The sequence below is a fragment of the Phocoena sinus genome, chromosome 13 (genome assembly GCF_008692025.1).
Source record: "Phocoena sinus isolate mPhoSin1 chromosome 13, mPhoSin1.pri, whole genome shotgun sequence".
NCBI classification, from domain to species: domain Eukaryota; kingdom Metazoa; phylum Chordata; class Mammalia; order Artiodactyla; family Phocoenidae; genus Phocoena; species Phocoena sinus.
The window spans coordinates 59,533,503-59,554,418 of NC_045775.1; the positions used below are offsets into that span (position 1 = coordinate 59,533,503).

The 20,916-nt window shown below is 43.4% G+C and overlaps 1 protein-coding gene across 4 annotated transcripts in view; it reads left to right on the plus strand.

Annotated features, from left to right (window-relative positions):
• Positions 1-20,916, plus strand: part of ANXA4 (annexin A4) — a 73,689-nt gene that overhangs the window by 14,430 nt on the left and 38,343 nt on the right. For 3 of the 4 annotated variants that reach the window (XM_032652911.1, XM_032652915.1, XM_032652913.1), the window contains exons 2-3: positions 12,442-12,494; positions 19,189-19,276. In XM_032652911.1, the coding sequence (XP_032508802.1) occupies positions 12,492-12,494; positions 19,189-19,276 (91 nt within the window). In that variant the 5' untranslated portion in view covers positions 12,442-12,491. Of the gene's footprint in view, positions 1-1,431; positions 1,600-12,441; positions 12,495-19,188; positions 19,277-20,916 lie in introns of all 4 variants that reach the window. The other variant, XM_032652912.1, reaches the window with a different exon arrangement.

Genomic DNA, 20,916 nt, shown 5'->3' on the forward strand with positions numbered 1-20,916 from the left:
TCTCTCTCTCTCTCTCTCTCTGTGTCTCTCTCTCTCACACACACACACACACACACACACACACTCACTCGATCTGCCTCAAGTTAGTTTCAGTTCCTCTCAGCTTCTGACATTGTCTGTCAGTCCTAGAGCTTTGGGTTTTGTCACGGAGTTTCTTCCATTGCCTCCCCGTGCCTTCATGAGTTTTTAAATTTAATTTAATTTAATTTTTTTAATACAGCACGTTCTTATTAGTTACCTATTTTATACGTATTAGTGTATATATGTCAATCCCAATCTCCCAATTCATCCCACCACCGCCCCCGCTTCGTGAGGTTTTAATGAAAAAACTGGGAGAGGCGGCATCAGAAATAGCAAGTTCCCTGTGTGAATCAGACATCCACTGTGGGAGAATTTTAACAGTTCTGTTTTTGTATTCTTCTTTCAGAGTCAGCTTGAACTCTGGAAAGATTTGGAAATAGAACCCTGTGCTGGCCCACTGGGGGAGTGTCTGATCCAGGGGGGAGTGGAACTGCCCACAGAGCTAGATCTTGCATATTTGCAGGGCGTGGAGGTGCCAGAAGAATATGTGACATTGAAGAGAGCAGTGTTCATTCTCTGCTCGCTTCCAGATCTCCAAGGTTGAAGCAGTGTAAATCTGTGAAGGAAAACCTAGTTGCTTTTCCCGTTTGTTTAGGAAGAGTGTTTTCTTCCCTCGTGGCAAACAGAAGTGGTGGTATTGGTAAGGAAAGGCCTGGGCTGCATAATACCTGCTTTCCTACCTACAGGCAAACAAACCCTAGCAGGACAGGAGGACGCCTGGCCGCGTCAGACTTTCTCACCGCCTCTTTACCGATCACTCCCCTCCAGTACTGTAGTTTCTCATTCGGCCCCGTCTGTCTCCTCCCTTCCTGCATCACAAGGATTTTGTAAAGAACGATGGAGTGGATTTTAGTTTCTCTGGGAAAGATTATAAGAGAAAGGCCAGATGTTAGATTCAGGGTCCTTTTTTCTGATGAGGGGCTCCCCTTGTTTACCCCTAAGACTTATGATGGCTGAGAGAAGACAGGAGATCAAGAGTACTGGTCAACCTTGAAATTTGGGTCTCAAAATATGCGGCCTGTTGTTTGTGATTCATAAGGAGGGGTCCGGGTAACCCAGGTGCAGATGGACATACAGAAGCTCTGGTGATAGAAGAGACAAGAACTGGAGATCAGCACCAGTAGCTTTGTGATCATCCTAGGTGAACAGCTAGTGGGGTTCCTGTCTTAGAGTCTTACTTGCCTGGAATAGTTTACTTACGGTATTTCTGAAGGGGAACATGGAATTAAGTGACCTTTCACATTACCTTGAGGGCCTCTAATTCTAAAATAACTCGGAAAATGGATCGGGAAAACAGTGTAACCTGGGGCAAAGCTTAACTATGCCAAACAGATTTTTCTCTTTGAATAGTTGTTATCCCTGAGGAGCCATGGTTTTACCCGTGATGCTGTGCAAAAGCTGTATGGATTTTTGGATTCCACTGAGTTGGACTTTGCCTTTGAGTGGATTTTGCTAAATGAAAGAGAACAGCAGCCGGCTTCCCCTGAGAGGCCACTGTCAGCCTACAAAGCTGTACAGGTGTGTGTTATCTTAATCATATACTTTTGGCTGTAGACATGTTCATTATCTTATTGAAGTGTAATTTACATACAAAAAAATGCACAGATCTTAAGTGCTTAGTTCAAGGAGGTTTTTTTTTTAAGGAGTTCACTTTTAAAAAATTATTTTTTAAAAATTGTGGTAAAATGCACATAAGATAAAGAAGATGTGGTACATATATACAATGGAATATTACTCAGCCATAAAAAGAAACAAAATTGGGTCATTTGTAGAGACGTGGATGGATCTAGAGACTGTCATACAGAGTGAAGTAAGACAGAAAGAGAAAAACAAATATCGTATATTAATGCATATATGTGGAACCTAGAAAAGTGGTACAGATGAACCGGTTTGCAGGACAGAAATAGAGACACAGACGCAGAGAATAAACCTATGGACACCAAGCGGAGAAAGCGGGGTGGGGCGGCGGTGGGATGAATTGGGAGATGGGGATTGACCTATATACACTAATATGTATAAAATAGATAACTAATAAGAACCTGCTGTATAAAAATATAAAATAAAATTCAATTTTTATTGGAAAAAAATTATTTTAAAAAAATTGTGGTAAAATACACGTAAGGTAAAATTTACCACCCTAACTATTTTTAGGGGTTCAGTTTAGTGGCGTTCAACGCATTTACATTGTTTTGCGACTATCACCACCACTCTTTTCATCTTGTGGAACTGCAACTCTGTACCTGCTAAACTGTAACTCCTTTTCCTCCCTTTCTCTCACCCCCTGGCGCTACCATTCTACCTTCTGTTTTATGAGTTTGACTAAGTACCTAATATAAGTGGAATCATACAGTATTGATCTTTATGTGTCTGGCTTATTTCACTTAGCGTAATGTCCTCAAGGTCCATCCATGTTGTGGCACATGTCAAATTTCCTTTCTTTTTACGGCTGAATAGTATTCCGTGGTGTGTATGTACCACATTGTGTTTATCCATTCATCCGTCAGTTGACGCACGGGTTGCTTCCATCTTTTGGCTATTTTGAATAGTGCTGCTGTGTGTGAACATGGATATACAAATATCTCTTTCAGTCCCTGCTTTCAATGTTTTTGAAAGATACATACATACATATATATATATATATATCTCCAGATTGTATATACCTAGAATACATATACCCATAAGTGGAATTGCTGGATCACATAGTAATTACTCTATTTTTAACTTTTCAAGGAACCACCATGCTGTTTTCCAAAGCGGCTGTACTATTTTACACTCCTGCCAGCAGTACACAAGGGATCTGGTTTCTCCACATCTTCACTGACACTTGTTATTTTCTGTCTTGTTTTGTTTTTGTTTTTTGTTTCTGTTTTCTGGCCGCACCATGTGGGATCTTAGTTCCCTGACAGGGCTCGAACCTGTGCCCCCTGCAGTGGAAGCGCAGAGTCTTAACCGTTGGACTGCCAGGGAAGTCCCATTTTGTTTTGTTTTAGTAGTAGCCATCCTGATGGGTGTGAGGTGAGTTCAGTGAGTTTTGACAAATGTATACAGCTGGGTACCACTGCCCCAGTCAAGATAAGGAACATTTCAGTCACCCCCTAAAGTTCCTTTCCTCATGCTCCTGGGCAGGTATATCCCCTCCGCCTCACCACCACCCACCAACCCCTGACCCTAGGCAACCATGTTTTGCTTTCTGGCATTATACATTAGCTTTGTTTTTTCTAGAATTTCATATAAATTTCATATAAACGCTTTATTTGGCTTCATTCACTCAGAATAACATTTTAGATTCATCCATGTTATCACTATATCAGTAGTTTACTGAATAGTATTCCACTGCATGAGTGTTCTGCAATTTGTTGATCCATTTAATCTGTTGATGGACATTTGAGCTGTCTCCAGTTTGGAGCAGTTGTGAATAGGGCTCATGTGAACACTCTTGCCCAAGTGTTTTTGTGGATATGGGCTTTCACTTATCTTGGGTAAATAAGAGATGGACTCCTGAGTCAAAGGGTAGATTCATCTTTAACCTTATTTGAAACTGCCGAATAGTTCTTTCAAGTTCACAGTGTTTGAAAGTTTCAGTTGCTCTGTATCTTCTCTAACATTTAATGATGTCCGGTTTTCGTTTAACGTTTTTTTTTTTTTTTTTTTTTTTTTTTTGCGGTACGCAGGCCTCCCACTGCTGTGGCCTCTCCCGTTGCGGAGCACAGGCTCCGGACGCGCAGGCTCAGCGGCCATGGCTCACGGGCTCAGCCGCTCCGCCACATGCGGGATCCTCCCAGACCGGGGCACGAACCCGTGTCCCCTGCACCGGCAGGCGGACTCCCAACCACCGCGCCACCAAGGAAGCCGCCCCCCCTTTTTTTTTCACCATTTTAGGGGATGTGAAATGGTATCTCATTGTGGTTTTAATTTGTATTTTCTGCATAACCAATAACAAGCATGTTTTCATATACTTACTGATCATTCATATATCTTTTGTGACGTGTCTGTTCAAGTCTTTTGCCCATTTAAAAAATTGCCTTGTTCATCCTTGTGTTATGATTTTTAGTTCTTTATATACTCTTGATTCAAGTCCTTTGTCAGATGTATGCGCAGTGAATATTTTTCCCCAATCTATGGCTCTTCTGTTAATTTTCTTAATAGTGTCTTTTATTGAGCAAACCTTTTTTATTTTGATGAATCTTGTCAGTGTTGGCTTTTATGGCTAGTACTTTTTTGTATCCTATCTAAGAAATCTCTGCCTACTTCAGGGTGGAGAATATATTCTCCTATGTGGGTGAGAAATAAACCCCAGTTGGACTGTGGCGTTGGCTGCACCACCCTCAGATTTGGACCTTCCCATGGGTGTTTCCCATCAGAAGGACGGCACGGATTCTCCTGTAGTAGTGTGAACCTGTCCCACCCCTGCTGCCAGCACCTGCCAGACCTTGGGTCAGTGAATGAATCCAGCACGTTATTACCACGCATGTTACCCAGAGGCAAACCCACCACTTACCTGTAGACAGGGCTATCTCATGTCTACACGAAGGGGTGGGCTGGGCGCTCTCTGTAGCCTTCTCTACCCTTAAAATCCAGCACTGGTGGAAATGAGCTCTTTCTGGGACAGGCATTTCCGCTCCATTTCTACTCCCTCTCTCTGTGTACTTACATCATGGCCTTGGATTGCTCTCACCTGTGGTTTGCTAGCGGTTTTGATCTGAAATGGGGGAAATATCAACTCTGGGAGATCAAAAGAATAGTTGTGATTTAATTCTGGAGGGGCACTGCCTCTAATAGCGTAAGTAAACTGCCATCTGGGGCTGGAGAAAACATGTCAGAGCTGTGCCAAACCCATGTTAGACTTTGAATGAAAGCCCGTGCTGTTTTCGGTTCGTAGCATAAGCCAGAAGAGCTATTTCTAGCATCCCTTCTTTCTCTCCCTACTCGTGTACACTGGAGAGTCTACATATTGCTGACATTAGGATAAACATAACCAAATGGGTCCATTATTTTAAACCTTTGACACTGGACTCAAACTGTCCCAAGGGTGTGATGCATCAGTCAGTCTGAAGCAGGCTGCACTTGGGGTACTTTCATATTGTGGTTGGAACCCCTGCCCTGAGTACAGGATTCTGGGCCCTGTTATGGGGGGGGGGGAGAAGCACAGAATGTGCCTGGATGGACTCCTTATGTCCTTCTCAGCTGGAAATGGCACAACTCTGGCCACTAGCTCCAAGAGACACTGTCACAGAGCCATGTTGCCTTGTTCTCCCACTGGAAAGGCTGGACGGCTGAACTAGGGCAGGGGCGTGTGGGGTTAGAAATATGGTCTCTTCAAATAGCCAACAGTCTTGTAATCAACACTGTTGACTGGGAGCTGTCTGCCAAAGTGTGGTCTAGTTTCCAGTGGATAAGTCTGGGAGAGGAATGTTTTTGTTGTTGTTTTGTTTTGCATCCAGCTTGTTAAAGACATGAAGAGGAAGAAAGTATTTAGCTCAGCAAAAGAAGTGACACTTTAAAGTTTTGATTCCATTATTACTCTAAAAGCTTCTAGCATTACGCCTGCCCTAATGCATCATGGTACACTTGTGTACACATGCCTGCATTTAACGTGGTATAGTATAAAGGTCTCTAGGGTCACGGCTGTGACTGAAAACACAGCTCCTACCACCTGCTACATGAGTGACTTTGGGCATCATGCTTAACTTTTCTAAAATTTAAGTTATCATGCCCAGTTCACTGTACAATGAGAAGGCGAAAAGACAGAGTATTGATAAAGGACCCAGGCGCACAGTATAACTAAATGGTCAATAAATATTTATTTAAAAATAAAGTCCCGGGCTTCCCTGGTGGCGCAGTGGTTGAGAATCTGCCTGCCAATGCAGGGGACACGGGTTCGAGCCCTGATCTGGGAAGATCCCACATGCCGCGGAGCAACTGGGCCCGTGAGCCACAACTACTGAGCCTGTGCGCCTGGAGCCTGTGCTCCCAACAAGAGAGGCCACGACAGTGAGAGGCCCGCACACCGCGATGAAGAGTGGCCCCCGCACAACGATGAAGAGTGGCCCCCGCTTGCCACAACTAGAGAAAGCCCTCGCACAGAAACGAAGACCCAACACAACGAAAAATAAATAATTAATTAATTTAAAAAAAAAAAAAAAAATAAAGTCCCTCCAGCTCCAGCACACATGACAAGGAATACAAGGCCAGCATTCCTGATGCTGAGCAGTGGCAGAGGCTGTCGCACGGCGGAGTGAGCCCCAGGACCAGAAGGAGGAGATTAAAGGCTAGGAGATGGGCCTTCAGAAAGGTTGTAGAGTCCTTGCAATGGGAAGGAAGTTCAGCAGAGTTCTCGCCAACCACCTGCAGGATTTTTTTTACTCATAGGCTACTCTTGAACAGACAAGGCACAGGGGATAATTTTCTGTATGAAGGGAATAGACGGGGTGCTGAAGGTGTGCCTTTTAGCACCTAGAATGGTACCTAGCCTGGGGCAGGCATTCAGATCATATTTGTTGAATGAATGAGCGTGAAACATCAGTGAAACTATCCTATCAGTTCCATGATTGAGAGCAATAATTGGTGTTACCAGTGCATCAGCTTCTTGTCTCTACGGTCACTAGCCTGAGAGGACGAGGGGAAGTTTGTCTGCTGTTAAAAGGCAGAATAATTTAAAAACACCACCACCAACCAAAATAAACAGCCAACCAGAATTCCAAAGATCTCCAGTCCACAGGTAGCATTTGGAGTCACTCAGATAATGAAAGAAAATTACTTAGGAAAATTTGAAGCCTTATATTATGCAAGCTGAATACAGTACCCAGAGAAACACTTAGAAAATTTATTAGAATATGCATTGATTTGTGCCCTGCTTGAAGCTTGTGCCTGGGGAGGGGACACTGAGGTATTATGTGAAGTAGAAAGGACATGTAGCAAAGCAAGCATTGAACTAAGAGTGCAGGGCCCAACCAGCTCTCCAGCAATCATTAAGGCCACCTCATTGCTCTGTTTATTTTTCTAATCTTATCTCTTGATACAATATAGAACTCACCATAGCCAGCTTTCATTATTATATCACCCAGTTGGTTTGTAAAGTGGAGATAATATCATGATTCCAAAGGTTACTGGGTAGATTAAGATCATGTAGAGGAGTGTTTAATAAATGTTCCTTCCCTCCTTCTTGCTGCCTTTTGGACAAAGGAATCGGAGTAGAAAACTTTAATAGACTTTGGCATGATGTAGGAATGGTAGAGAAGGAGTGGGGATGTTTTAAATTATATGTAAAACCTGTGTTTTTTAAGTATTTGTGGATTGAAATTATTATTACTATTTCCAACAATGCTATGAATAAGTGGCTAAAATTTGGACAAAAGACTGTTAATAAGTTACTTGCCAGATGATGGGTTGGAATAGATTCTTCCCTGTAATTGCTTAACAAATAGGTTTCCAACTTTCCATTCATTTAGCTTGCACACTTTGCCTTGGATTAAATGTTTGAAAATGAAAACGCCATCCCGGCAACAAAATTTCCTTTGTTTTTATTATTTATTTGGTTGCGCCGGGTCTTAGTTGTGGCAGGCAGGCTCCTTCGTTGCGGCACGTGTGCTCCTTAGTTGAGTTGTGGCATGAGAACTCTTAGTTGCGGCATGCATGTGAGATCTAGTTCCCTGACCAGGGATCAAACCCAGGCCCCCTGCGTTGGGAGCACAGAGTCTTCTTACCCACTGTGCCACCAGGGAAGTCCATCCTTTACCTTTAGGAGAATCTGAGTTCCAACGAAATAGAGTTGCTTTCATGTTCCCATTTCATAGACAGTTTTAAAAACCTTTAGTGCCTGGGTGGGGCCCACTCACACTCCACAGATCCACAGACTAAATGTTTAAATTTGTCATCCTGTGGGATGTAAAATGAAACCATGTACCAAAGAAAAATGGTGAATGACTCACTCACATGTGACTTCCAGGGAGGAGAAGGATTCAGCAAGAATGTGTCACAAGGACATCAGATCCCTTCACAATGAAGGTTGAGGTTGCCTGTCCTGGCATGTGAGTCAATGTTATGAATCTGAATGGAGGCTGCCAAGTTATGTCGGGGTCTCAAGGAGAGCATCTGGTACTGGGGTGAATTCATCATGGTGCCGCATCCAGCAGTACCAGAGAAATTGTATTTGTTAGCACATCAGGAAGGGGTTCACCTCTCAGGGACGGGTTCATATTTATAGGCTCATCACACATATGCACTCACATGCTTGCACACGCTAATTTATTTATGTTGAGAAATATAACTGTTACTTAGACAAAAATCCTCATACTCCAGTGCTTTGTAGACAGGTCCACATGGGAAGCCAAACTCTAGTCCAGAGGTTGCTTGGCACCCAAGGAATCAAAACAAAGAGTTTTAAATGGATAAAATTCATCTTCATAGTGGGGAAATGTCTGGCGCCTGAACCATTGATCGTGGGGCCAAGCCACCCTTTCCTGAGGCCAGGGTTTTTTTTTTTTTTTTTGAGGCCAGGGTTTTGATAAGTATTTCAAAGTACTCTTCTCTGATGGTTTTGGGTCGAGCTTGCATTGTTGATGGACACAATTTTTCTTTAAATATGTCTTAATACCCTTCAGCAAGCTAGCTTCATCTCGGAAGCCATTCTTTCTCCTTGAGATGAGTTTGCATATCTTTGTTTTGATGATTATTTACTGATTTTACTAGTGAGTCTAATTTGCCTGCTTTCCAAATTCTGGGTGAGTGGGGAGGAATGCACCACACGGCTGCCTATATGGCCTACTGAAATATTACCAGGAGTCAGGGCCTTGTTCACATACCTGCAGTCTGCCGTAAGGACAGGAGAAACTTTATGCTTGAGTCAGTACCTGGCTTGCCAATTTCGGGCAGTGATACAATAGGGCAGAATGCAGGGTAGTGTAATAATTATCCTTCTGGACATACTAGAGGAAAACAGTAGGGATGTGCTCTCGACATACCTAATTTTTCTTTATGAATTCATCATAAATTATTTCTGAAAGTGTATGTAATCTTACTTGAAATAGGTTGAACTTATTTATAACTTATTATTCCCTTATGTAACTGCCATTGGGATAAGTCTCTTACATTTAGTTCCCAGCTTTCTTTCAGTTGCTCTAAAACTGTGTCCTAAAATCTTCAGGGATCCTATCCTGAGCCCTAGGTGAGGAGTTCCCATATTATAAAGAAGATGCAGTTTCCCACCCACTGCATAACCCATAGTTTTTTTTTTAAAAGGCATCGCAAACGTATGGTCCCTTCAGCCTTCATCTTTCCATCTTGAAGTGTCCTGATGCTTTTAAGGTCATTTGAGCGACACCCAAGACTGAGTGTGTCTGCATTTCACAGATGTAAAGACTGAGGCAAGTTGCTAATTATTTGCCCCCTTGTGAGCCACAAAGGAGCTTGTACAACCCCAATACAAAGTCTGAGTCGTTGTGAACTTGGTCACACTGGTCAGTTTATGTGACTGTAGGCTGGCCTTCCTAGAGAAAGAGCAAATGAATCAAGGAGGCTGAGGCAGAAGAGGGTTCCTATAAAGAATCCTTGGCTCTGCAGGCCTGCGGACGTGTGGGTGGCCTTTTAGGGATGGAGTTTCAGGTAGAAGGGCCTTTCATCCTCTGGAGGCTGATTATTCTGAGCAATTAAGAAGAGGCCTACAGCAGTTCTCTATTGGGAGAGGGGGTTGTTCGATTCCTTCCCCCATTCTTGCCAAGAGTTATTGAGGTGCCAGATACTGTGCTAGTAAGCATGTGTGTGGGTTCACTTTACACGTGTTACCTGACATCTAATGAAAGAATCAAAGGGTGCCATTTACTGCGTTCATTTCTAAAATCTATTTAGAAACTCAGTTGGTACTAGTAAATAATAAATATACAACAGCTGTCTTTATATAAATGGACTTATGCTGTGTGCTGTCCAAGTTTTAAAATAAAATGTCTGGCTAAAGGCACCCTGTGTTCAAGTGTGTTACAGTTTTTTCCTTTAGTAAAACATTTCTAGCTCATCGAATAATGACTCTCAGTATTTCCAGAAAGCTTTGCTCAAGCCACCACTGAAATTTGAATTTTATATAATGTTAATGTGTCATAAAATATTATTCTTTTGATTCTTGATCAACTGTTGAAAATGTAAAAAACCATTCTTATCTTGTAGACTGTAGAAAAGTAGAATTTGGCCCCTGAGCTGAAGTTTGCCAATCCCTCTTCTATACCATTATCCTGTTATATCTTCATCTTACTGGTATCTGAAATTGTCCTATGTATTCATTTGTTTGTTTGTTGTCTGTCTTTCCTGGTACATTGTAAGCTCCATGAAGGCAGGTTTTTTGTTTTATTCACTGTATTATCTCTATCAACTAGAACAGTGTCTGGGATATAGAGGTGTGTTATGAATATTTAGTGATTGAATGAATAAATCCATATAGTTTAGGAGCCACTAAATCCAATAAAGTCTTCCTTCCAAATATCTCATGTGTATATCCTATCCCAGGGGCCACATCCTACCCAGATCTTTGCCTCTGTTTTAGTGCAGATCTTTGTTCCTGTACTAATACCTCGAGCCTTCCTGACCCCTTGTCTCTGACTCTAGTCTACCCTCTAGTATAGTAACTTGCTGAAGTATATTTTGTCTTACATCATTTCTCTGCAAAACCCAAACCTTTTCACTGTTTTCCCATTCCTACAGTATAAGTCAGACTCCTCAGGTGCACGTGCAGGGCCCTTGGTAATCAGTTCCCCACCTGCTTTTCCACCTGTATCCCTGAGCCTTCCCTGTAAGGAGCCCTCTGCTCCAGCAGCCTCGTCACCTTCTTGTCCCTGAAGCCACTGCTCATTCCCACCTCTGCACCTTTGCTCCGGCTGTGCCCCAGAGCCAGTGGACATTCCCCGTAGGAAGGGGTTGACCCCTAGGTCATAGGAGATAAGTCTGTAGCGAGTGATGGGAAACAAGGAAGAATGAGCTAAGCCTCAGAAAGTGGAAGATGAAGAATGAACGTGGCCAAACATAACTCAGTTGGTGATAAAGTGGGGCAAGAAGGATGTAGTTATTCTGGGAGAACGATTGAAAAGGGCTGCCTGGCAGGGTTATCTAGGCCAGTGCTTTTCAAACCACTGTGTGGACAGATATTCAGGGAATCTTGTTAAAACGCATATTCTGGCAGTAGATCTGGAGTGGCGGCCTGGGATTCTGCACTCTGTAAAAATTTTTTTTAAAAATCTTTTTTATTTATTTATTTTTGGCAGTGTTGGGTCTTCGTTTCTGTGTGAGGACTCTCTCAGGACTTTCTCTAGTTGCGGCGAGCGGGGGCCACACTTCATCGCGGTGCGCGGGCCTCTCGCTATCACGGCCTCTCTTGTTGCGGAGCACAGGCTCCAGACGCGCAGGCTCAGTAGTTGTGGCTCACGGGCCTAGTTGCTCCGCGGCATGTGGGATCCTCCCAGACCAGGGCTCGAACCTGTGTCCCCTGCATTAGCAGGCAGATTCTCAACCACTGCGCCATCAGGGAAGCCCTGGGATTCTGCACTTTTAAGAAGCTCCCACGTGATGCCCATGCTTCTGGTTCTGGGATGATTCTTTGAGTATCAAGCATCTAACTAAATGCTCAGGAAAGGAGCCTTTTTCATAAGACCTGGATGTGGAAACAGGAAGCCAGTTGGCCTGCTCCTCAGAGGCCTGCCTTCAATAAAGACATTTCTTGCATTCTAAACGACTGAATAAATGAGTGATGGCTCCAGTCTTCTTGCTGAAGGAGGGGGTGTTGAAGAGAACTAAGGGCCAAGCTGAGCGTGTAAGGCTGCAGCTTAAAGGGAAGAAGCACCTTTGAGTCCTGAGATGGTGGCAGTGAAAGTGGTCATTGGGAAATGAAAAGTCTAATGTTGGTTGGGCCAGTGACCTGTCATTATACACAAATGCGCGCGCGCACACACACACACTCCCTCATTTAGGGTAAAGGCTGGAGTGCAGTGCTCTCCCTGTTGCAGTCGGATTCTCTTTTCTCTCCGAGAGGCACCTCTTCTGATCCACTAGAGCTTCCAGTTCAGAATCTAGGTTTGGCTTGAGTACAAGCAATGTACCTCACCCTAACTAAGCAAGAGGAATCATTTCTGTAATGTGTTATCTCCAAACAGAAGAGCAGGTAGGACAGTATTTTGTTGGCGTAATTAACTCGCCCCTTAGAACAGTTTCTCTCTAATGATTAGCTTGGCCCTTGTCTCTTTGGCTAATCAATAGCTGGCCTTTTGATGAAATTGGGTGTTATTTCCCTGTGCCTTAACTTTGTGCAAATTGTATGTTATCCTGATTAATGATTTTAATGACACTTCTCTTATCACAGTAATGTCCCTTCTGCTTTTATCACAGAGAAACTTCTGCTTGGCTGACTGAACTCTGATCCTGACATAGTAAAAGTCATGGTAAGTTGGAGACGTGCCTCACCCTCCCTGGTGCCAGCCGCAGACAGGTACAGGATGTGTACTTAGGGACTGTTGCCTTATACAAAGGGTTGTTTGCTCATCAGAGGAGAGGGACGAGGAAATGGAAAGGCAGTTTCTTTTTTCGAAAACACCATTTTAACTTCTTTCAGGGGTGGTGAGTAACCTGACCCTGAAAATTAATTCAAAGAGGGACTCCTTTGAATCCTTCTAACATCCTGAGATACAGAAACAAGTTATAGTTTTCTCTCTGCAGAAACACTACATGTTCATTTGAGAAATTGTAGGCAAATAAAAAGGAAAAACTCAAAATCCCGCAGCCTCCTCCACTAGGAGATGACCGCTGTCCACACTTTGTGTAGCCCCATCATTTCAGGCTCATCAGCTAAGAAACACTTGTCATCTGCCTCCCGCTGTTGGCTGTGACTGGACTCCTCAGAGCTTGGTTACCTGATCTCAGGGACAGGCAGGGAATTGGATCCCTTTGAGAGTTCCATAAAGCTCACTGCTGCTGTGGAAGCTGAGCCTTTCAGCTACAAACATGGCTGTACCTGAGGCTGGCCACCTGCTCTCCTTCTCCTGCCCAAATAAAGTTTCTCAATAGGCAGGTGATGCTTGATCCCTGGTCTTCTAGGAAGAAATAATAGAAGTAGAATCTCATACTTGGAGAGGAACTAGACATTCCGCCAACTCTACACACTTCCCTTTAGGAAGATGGATGTGTAAACTATCCTGAACAAAGAGTATTATACTCTTAACATCTTTTTTTAACATTAGACAATCTAGAATTTTCTTCATCATCTCTGACAGTCAAGGGCTTACTCGTGTCTGCACCAAATCTCTTATGCTGTCCTTTAAAATCCATTTGTTCTTGATGGATTCTCCCTGGACGTGTACAACATTTATTCAGAGACGTTTACAGTGCCCCTACTTTGTGCATGGTTTTTGGCTCTGGGGACCCATAATTAATGGGACACTCTTCCTGTTCTGAACAAGCTCGCAGCCTTTCTACATGTGAAGACGGTAACCAAGTGACCCTTTAGTGAGCTTTCCACTGAGGAAAATTACCTCAGTTGCTCTCATCTTTCCTCCTAGAACCTGTTTTTCCTTTATGACTGTTATTTATTGGACAGATAAAGGGCTTCTTTGAAGGAAAGGAAAACCATACAGTATAATCACAATATTGTAATTCCCAATTATCTTCCATCACTTTATTTTAGACCCTACTTGTATGACAGTGGTTTTGAAATAGTAGTAATAAGAACGTAAAGAACAGTTAATGTATTCACTCTAGTCTTTGCTATGCTAACACGTTTATTTTACATCTTATAGCATATTAAAATTATTTACTCTCGATGGTGGAGTTATGGGTGTTGTATTTTTCTTCTTAATTATTTAAAATTTTTTTATTGAAGTATAGCTGATTTACCATATGTAAATTTCAGGTGTACAGCATAGCAATTCAGTTATATATATATTATGTATATATTCTTTTTCAGGTTCTTTTCCCGTATAGGTTATTACATAATATTGAGTATAGTTCCCTGTGCTATACATTAGGTCCTTGTTGGTTATCCATTTTATACATAGTAGTTTGTATATGTTAAGCCCAGCCTCCTAATTTATCCCTCCCCCTACCCCCGAGATTTTCTTCTTAATTCTTAAAAAAATTTTTTTTCCAAATCTCTACAATGACCATATGACACGTTTCTAAAAGGAAAATATGTTTTAAAAGCCATTGTATTCAAATATTTACCAAAAAATTTTAGAGGTATAATTTACATACAATGAAATGCACAGCTCTTAAGGTTACTGGTAGATGAGTTTTGACAAAGGTATGTATCGTGTGACCTACCCCTCTTATCAAGATAGAACATTTCATCGCTCCAGGAAGTTCCTCTATGCCCCTTCCAGATGAGTCCCCACCCTGCTCTCCACTCCACTCCAGAAATGGAACCATTGTTCTGATTGTTTTCACCATAGATTAGTTTTGCCTGTTCGAGAACATCCTATACATGGAATCATAGAGCGTGTGCTCTTTTATTGTCAGTATTATATTTTCTGCAATCCATCCCTGATGCTGTATCAGCAGTTTGTTCCTCTGTTCCTTTTTATTGCTAAATATTTCATCGTATCGTATTCCCATCTTTTGACATTTATCTTCATCATTATTTATTATTTTAATAACTGAATGACATTTCATTGATTGTGATGTATCACTGATTTCTAGCTATTTGTTTTCATCATTCTTCCCTACACTCTCTGCCTGTTTCCTCTGCCTGCTGCCACAAGAAGCCTTCCTGGGGTGGAATCCCCTGCCTTCCTGGAACAGATAATGATACATTATTCCCTGGAATTTAGTCGATATGGATACTTTAGAGCTAACAGGAACCAACTTTCCGGGCTTATCTTGTTCTGGAAAAAAGATGCTGATAGATAAGCTGTATTATCTTTGCACATTTCTCTATCGATTCATCTTGTTAGATATTAATTTTAATCCCATACGAGTGTCCCTCAGCAATGCAATTTGCTTTAAAAGTCAAATGCAGTGTTTAAGTACCATCCAAAATTTTTTCAACACTGGAGTTCCAGAAGAACATTGGGAGACATTTGACTCAGAAAGCTGTCTTGGTGGGGTCAAGAGCTGAGCTAGGCCATTTGAAATTCTGACAGCAAATCACAGCTTGCTTATTACTACAGATATACAGTAGAAGAAAACAACTAGAATGCCTGCATGAATTTCCTGAGGCTGCCTTAACAAAGCACCGCAAACTGGGTGGTTTAGAATAACAGAAATATGTTGTCTTGTATTTCTGGAGGCTAGAAATCCAAAATCGAGATGTTGGCAGGGCCATGGTCCCTCTGAAATCCGTAGGGGAATTCTTCCTTGTCTCTTTCTAGCTTCTGGTGGTTTGCTAGCCATCTTAGGCGTTTTTTGGCAGACATTGGAGTCAACAACACATTATCATGTGGTGTTCTCCCTGAGTGTCTTTGTCTTCACGTGCTGTTTTCTAAGAAGGACACCAGTCATGTTGAATTAGCGGCTTCCTCATCTTGCTTTAATTAATTACAATTAATTAATTCATTGTAATGACAGTATTTCCAAACAAGGGCACATTCTGAGGTACTGGGGGTTAGGACTTCAACATATCTTTCTTTGGGGATGCAATTTGGTGCAATTGATCTCTTTGCCTTTTATGCACACTGTGAATCTCATTATTGATTACAGTTTCCTCTTGTTTGGCTTCTAGACAGAGAAATCTGTGGCTCATGTCAAATAATTACACAGGCCCTTAAGGTCTCCGTTTCCGTTTCCTTTCTACCCCCTTCTTTACTGTAATTTTCTATGCTTTGTGTCCTGTCACTGAACTTCTTCATCTATTTATTTATCTTTCGTATTGAATTATGTTTCTCTTTGCTGCCTCACGTACATAAATAACATTAATAAATTAGTAAATAGATTAGAAATACTCAGGGCAACTCGATCTTAATCAGTACATTATCTCTAAGTCATAAGTCAACTGAATGGTACCTACTGGTTACTAACCCATGTTTTGCTTGTTGATGTTTTTTTTTTTTTTTTTTGCGGTACGCGGGCCTCTCACTGCTGTGGCCTCTCCCGTTGCGGAGCACAGGCTCCGGACACGCAGGCCCAGCGGCCATGGCTCACGGGCCCAGCCGCTCCGCGGCATGTGGGATCTTCCCGGACTGGGGCACGAACCCGTGTCCCCTGCATAAGCAGGCGAACTCTCAACCACTGCGCCACCAGGGAAGCCCTGTTGATGTTTTTAATTTGTAGTCTGTATATGCAGAGGGTCTGATTCACTAACTTTTTTTTTGTTTGTTTGGTTTGGTTTTTTGTTTTTTTGCGTTACGCAGGCCTCTCGCTGTTGTGGCCTCTCCCGCTGCAGGGCACAGGCTCCAGACGCGCAGGCTCAGTGGCCACGGCTCACGGGCCCAGCCGCTCCGTGGCATGTGGGATCTTCCCGCACCGGGGCACGAACCCGTGTCCCCTGCATTGGCAGGTGGACTCTCAACCACTGCGCCACCAGGGAAGCCCAGATTCACTAACTTTTTGTCCCTTGTATGCATCAGAGTATTTCTCACTTTAAGGCATGCTGGTCGTTTCCGGTGATGCTAATCCTCATCTCCATTGTCTAGACTGCTGTCTCCTCCTCGTGACTTCCCATCCTTCCCTCTGCCACTTGGTCAGGCTTCTCTCCCCTCCATTCCACTGCAGAAGCCTTTGTCAGGATCACCAGGACCTTCCGTGTTGCCCAATCTGACCATCCCTTCTGTGTCCTCTACTCACACCTACCTTAGCAGGCACTGACATCTTCCTCCTTCCTCAGCCTCTGGACAACACACAGTCCTGGTTTTCTTTATACATCAAGGACCAGTCCTTCTTGGTTATCCATTCCAGTCCTTCTCTGCTGGAGAGGCCCAGGCTTGTCCTAGGACCCCTGTTCTTCACTTTCTCCCTAGGTCATTTCGTCCAATACCATCCAAACGCTGATGTGTCCTGAATTTATTACTCTAGACTCGCCCTCTAGATTTACGTTGTATAACCAACCATCCTTTTGACAACTCCACTTGGATGTTTAATGGACATCCCAAACTTAACATTTTGAAAATAGAACTTCTAAATCCCACTCCCCACTGCCATCCCAAATCTGGTAGTCCTCCAGCATTCCCCATCTGGGTAGAGGATGCCACTCTCTGCTTGGCTGCTCAGGGAAAAAGATTTAGAGTTACACTTGCTTCTTTTCTTTCCTCACCTCCCACGTCAGTCCATTGGCAAGTTCTGCCGCCTTTGCTCCAAAACATGTGCTGAGTCTGTCTGTCTCTTTCCATTTTTACTGTTTCACCCTCGTCTACCATCATATCCCTGGATCATGGCCCAGATTCTCAACTGGTCTCTGTATCTCCCTACAGCAGCCCAAGTGATCTTTTTAACGTGTAAATCAGATCATCTCGTCCATCCCTTTGCTGAAAACCTGCCAGTGCCTCCTACTGCGTTTAGAATAAAACAGAAACTCCTCACTGGCTTGTGAGGGTTCTTGTTCTGCCCTTGAAACCTCTCTGATTTTCTTTCTTTTTCGTTTTTAAAGTTTTTATTATGGAAAAAGGTAAACACATACAAAAGTAGACCAAATATTAAAAAGAACCCCTTTGTACTTATTATTAACTCATGGTCAGTAACTATTATATTACATAATAATAACTCAGTAATTATTAACTCATGGTCAGCCTTGTTTCTTCTTTACCTCCACTTACTTCCCCCAACCGGTTATTTTGAAGCAAATTCTAGACATCTTATCCTCTCATCTATAAACTCTTTCAGTGTGTATAAGATTCAAACTCTTAAAAAAGTAAAATATAACCACAATACCATTATCATACCTAAAACCGTTAACACTAGTTGCTTAATGGCATCAAATATCAAGTCAGTGTTCAATGTCCAACTGTCTCATAAATGTCATTTTTTTTTAGTGTTTGATTCAGGATCCCAATAAGTTCGTCCATTATGATTATTGATGTGCATTTTTAATCTCTTTTAAGCTATATTTCCCCTCCATCTCTCTCTCTCTCTCTCTTTTTTAAAAGAAATTATTTAATTTAATTAATTTATTTTTGGCTGCGTTGGGTCTTCATTGCTGCGCGCGGGCTTTCTCTAGTTGCGGCGAGCGGGGGCTACTCTTCGTTGCGGTGCGCGGGCTTCTTATTGCAGTGGCTTCTCTTGTTGCAGAGCACGGGCTCTAGGTGCGTGGGCTTCAGTAGTTGTGGCACGTGCGCTCAGTAGTTGTGGCTCGTGGGCTCCAGAGCACAGGCTCAGTAGTTGTGGCGCACGGGCTTAGTTGCTCCGCGGCATGTAGGATCTTCCCGGACCAGGACTCGAACCCGTGTCCCCTGCACTGGCAGGCGGATTCTTAACCACTGCGCCACCAGGGAATTCCCTCCATCTCTCTCTTTTCTAACTCTCCTTGCAGTTTATTTGTTGAAGAAACTAGATCGTTCATCAAGTAGTGTTTCTCACAGTCTGGATTGTGCTGATTACAGCCCTGTGGGGTGGGTTAACATTTTCCTCTTTCCTCTTTCTCCTATTTACCATAAATTGGTATTTGGCCTTAGAGGCTTGATTGAATTCAGGTTTGATTTTCCCCTTTCAGGGGAGACAAGATTACTTTGTAGGTAACGGTGTAACTTATCTTACCACTCCCCAGCTTGCCCACCAACTCAAGCCACACTGGCCTCTGTCCCACTCCTCCCCCAGAAGTCAGCTCCAGCCTCAGTGCCTTTGTCTCAGCTGTTTCCTCTACCTATAACACTTTCCCCTGATCTTCGCACAGTCAGCTGTTTCCTGTCACTCAGACCTCAGCCTGAATGTCACTCCTCAGAGCAGCCCCTCCAGGACCTCTCTGTCTGCCCTGTAGCCCTTCTCACCCCCGGCCGCCTGGTGGAATATTTGTTTGTTGGCTCGTTTACTGTCTGCTTCCTGCTGAACTTGAACATCAGCTCCAGGGGAGCAAGAGCCTCATCTCCCACAGTCACTGCCGTGTCCCAACACCTGGAAGAGTGTCTGGCCCATGCTGGGTGCTCAGCAAACTTGCTGTGTGAGATGGCGCCATGCTGGTGAGAAGTGCCTCTCAGTCACCATCTTTCTCTGTGCACTCAGGCAGCCAAGGGAGGCACCGTCAAAGCTGCTTCAGGCTTCAGTGCCACTGAAGATGCCCAGACCCTGAGGAAGGCCATGAAAGGTCTCGGTAAGTGTCCCGCTGGAGGTAAACACCCCTCATGTGCTGTGCATGACAGAGTCACCCAGAGGGTGTTGTGTCCACAGGCAACTGTGAGTACGTCTCAGGCTAAGAAAACACAATGGGAACAAGTTGACTTTTCAAGGCAAACTAGACGGGAGGGTTTTTTACTAAGAGTTTTAAATGTTATGAACTCATTCTGGACTTCCCTGATAATTTAAATCTGTTTTACATTCCGGTATTATGAATCTATATATCAAATTTGAGAAATGTATTTGTTTTCCAGTTAACCCATGTATGCATGTCATGCCAGAAGGTTTACAAAGCACTTTGACAAACATTATCGGAACGAATACGTGCGATAATCCTGTGATGTAGTGAAAGCAGCTGGTCCTATTTTCGCCCCATTTTACAGATGTGAAACTGAGACTCAGAGAAGTAACATAGGAGGGCACAGAGTAAGTGGAACTGAGTCATGAGTCACACTCAGCAGAGCCTGCCAGCTCTAAGTCCATGTTCTTTCCCTTGAGTCAGCCCCCTGCCTGTTGCTGCTGTAATACGCACAGCTAGGCCAGTACCCCCGTGTAGCATGTGGGATTTTAGGTGAGAAGGCTGTGCGTGCGTGACCAGAAGGGCTTGTCTTCCAGTGCACCACCCTCTGGTAGCTCCCGTGGGCAAAGGCCTCCCACTGGGTGGGCACAGCCATGCCCGGGCACTGCAGGCTATGCTGACCTAGACCCTGCCTCCAAACTTGCCTGAGTGGACATTTGGCCAGAGAAGTGCTCTCTGTTTCATAGCTGCTATTTAGAATCTCCTCAAGATTTGGATAAAAACGTTTGACCATAAGGCGTTATTTCCCAGGTTTTCTATCCAAGAAGAATTCATCTTAGCCCCAGTGCTACTAACAGGAACAATAACAATATTAGTGAGCATTTATTAAGCTCTACTGTGTGTCAGGCACAATGTGTTACATAGATTATGTTTTAATTCTGACAGCAACTTGTTTAACTCATGAGAAAGTTGAGGTTTAGGGAGATGAGCTAACTTGCCCGAGGTGTCTGGGGTTGTACGTGTCAGGATTCTAGGCAATTCCAGGCAGTCCGACTCCAGAGCCGGAGCTTAAGCCACTGTGCTGTGCTGCTGCCCACCTCTGAACAGGACATTACCCTGAATCTATCATTTTCCCTTTTTATAAATAAAATGGAAAAGGGACTCGGCCCACCCTTCTTTTCAGGTGTATCCTAATTCTTTGGTGGCTAGCAAGAACACCATAATTCAGAATGTAGACCACATGGCATTCGGAATTCTCAGAGTCGGGAGGCATTGGATACAACAAACCATTTTCGGTGCTCGCTGTGTGGGCCAGTGAAGGTTAGAGGAGACAAGGACTATAAACCTAGTCCTGTGGTTCAATCGTCCATGGATGCTAGGCAGCCAAGGCATGTGCAGAAACATGATCGGTTCATAATATGATAGCGACGGGAGGGGCACAAGTAAGATCCCATTAGGAGTCAGAGAGGTCACATGTCATTTGAGAGCATCAGGCAAAACTTCTTGGAGGACGTAGAAATTGAGATGGGCCTTGGGAGATGAGTTAAATTTATTCAGTTAGTAAATAAATAGATAAGAGAGAATGGGTTTCAGGTGAA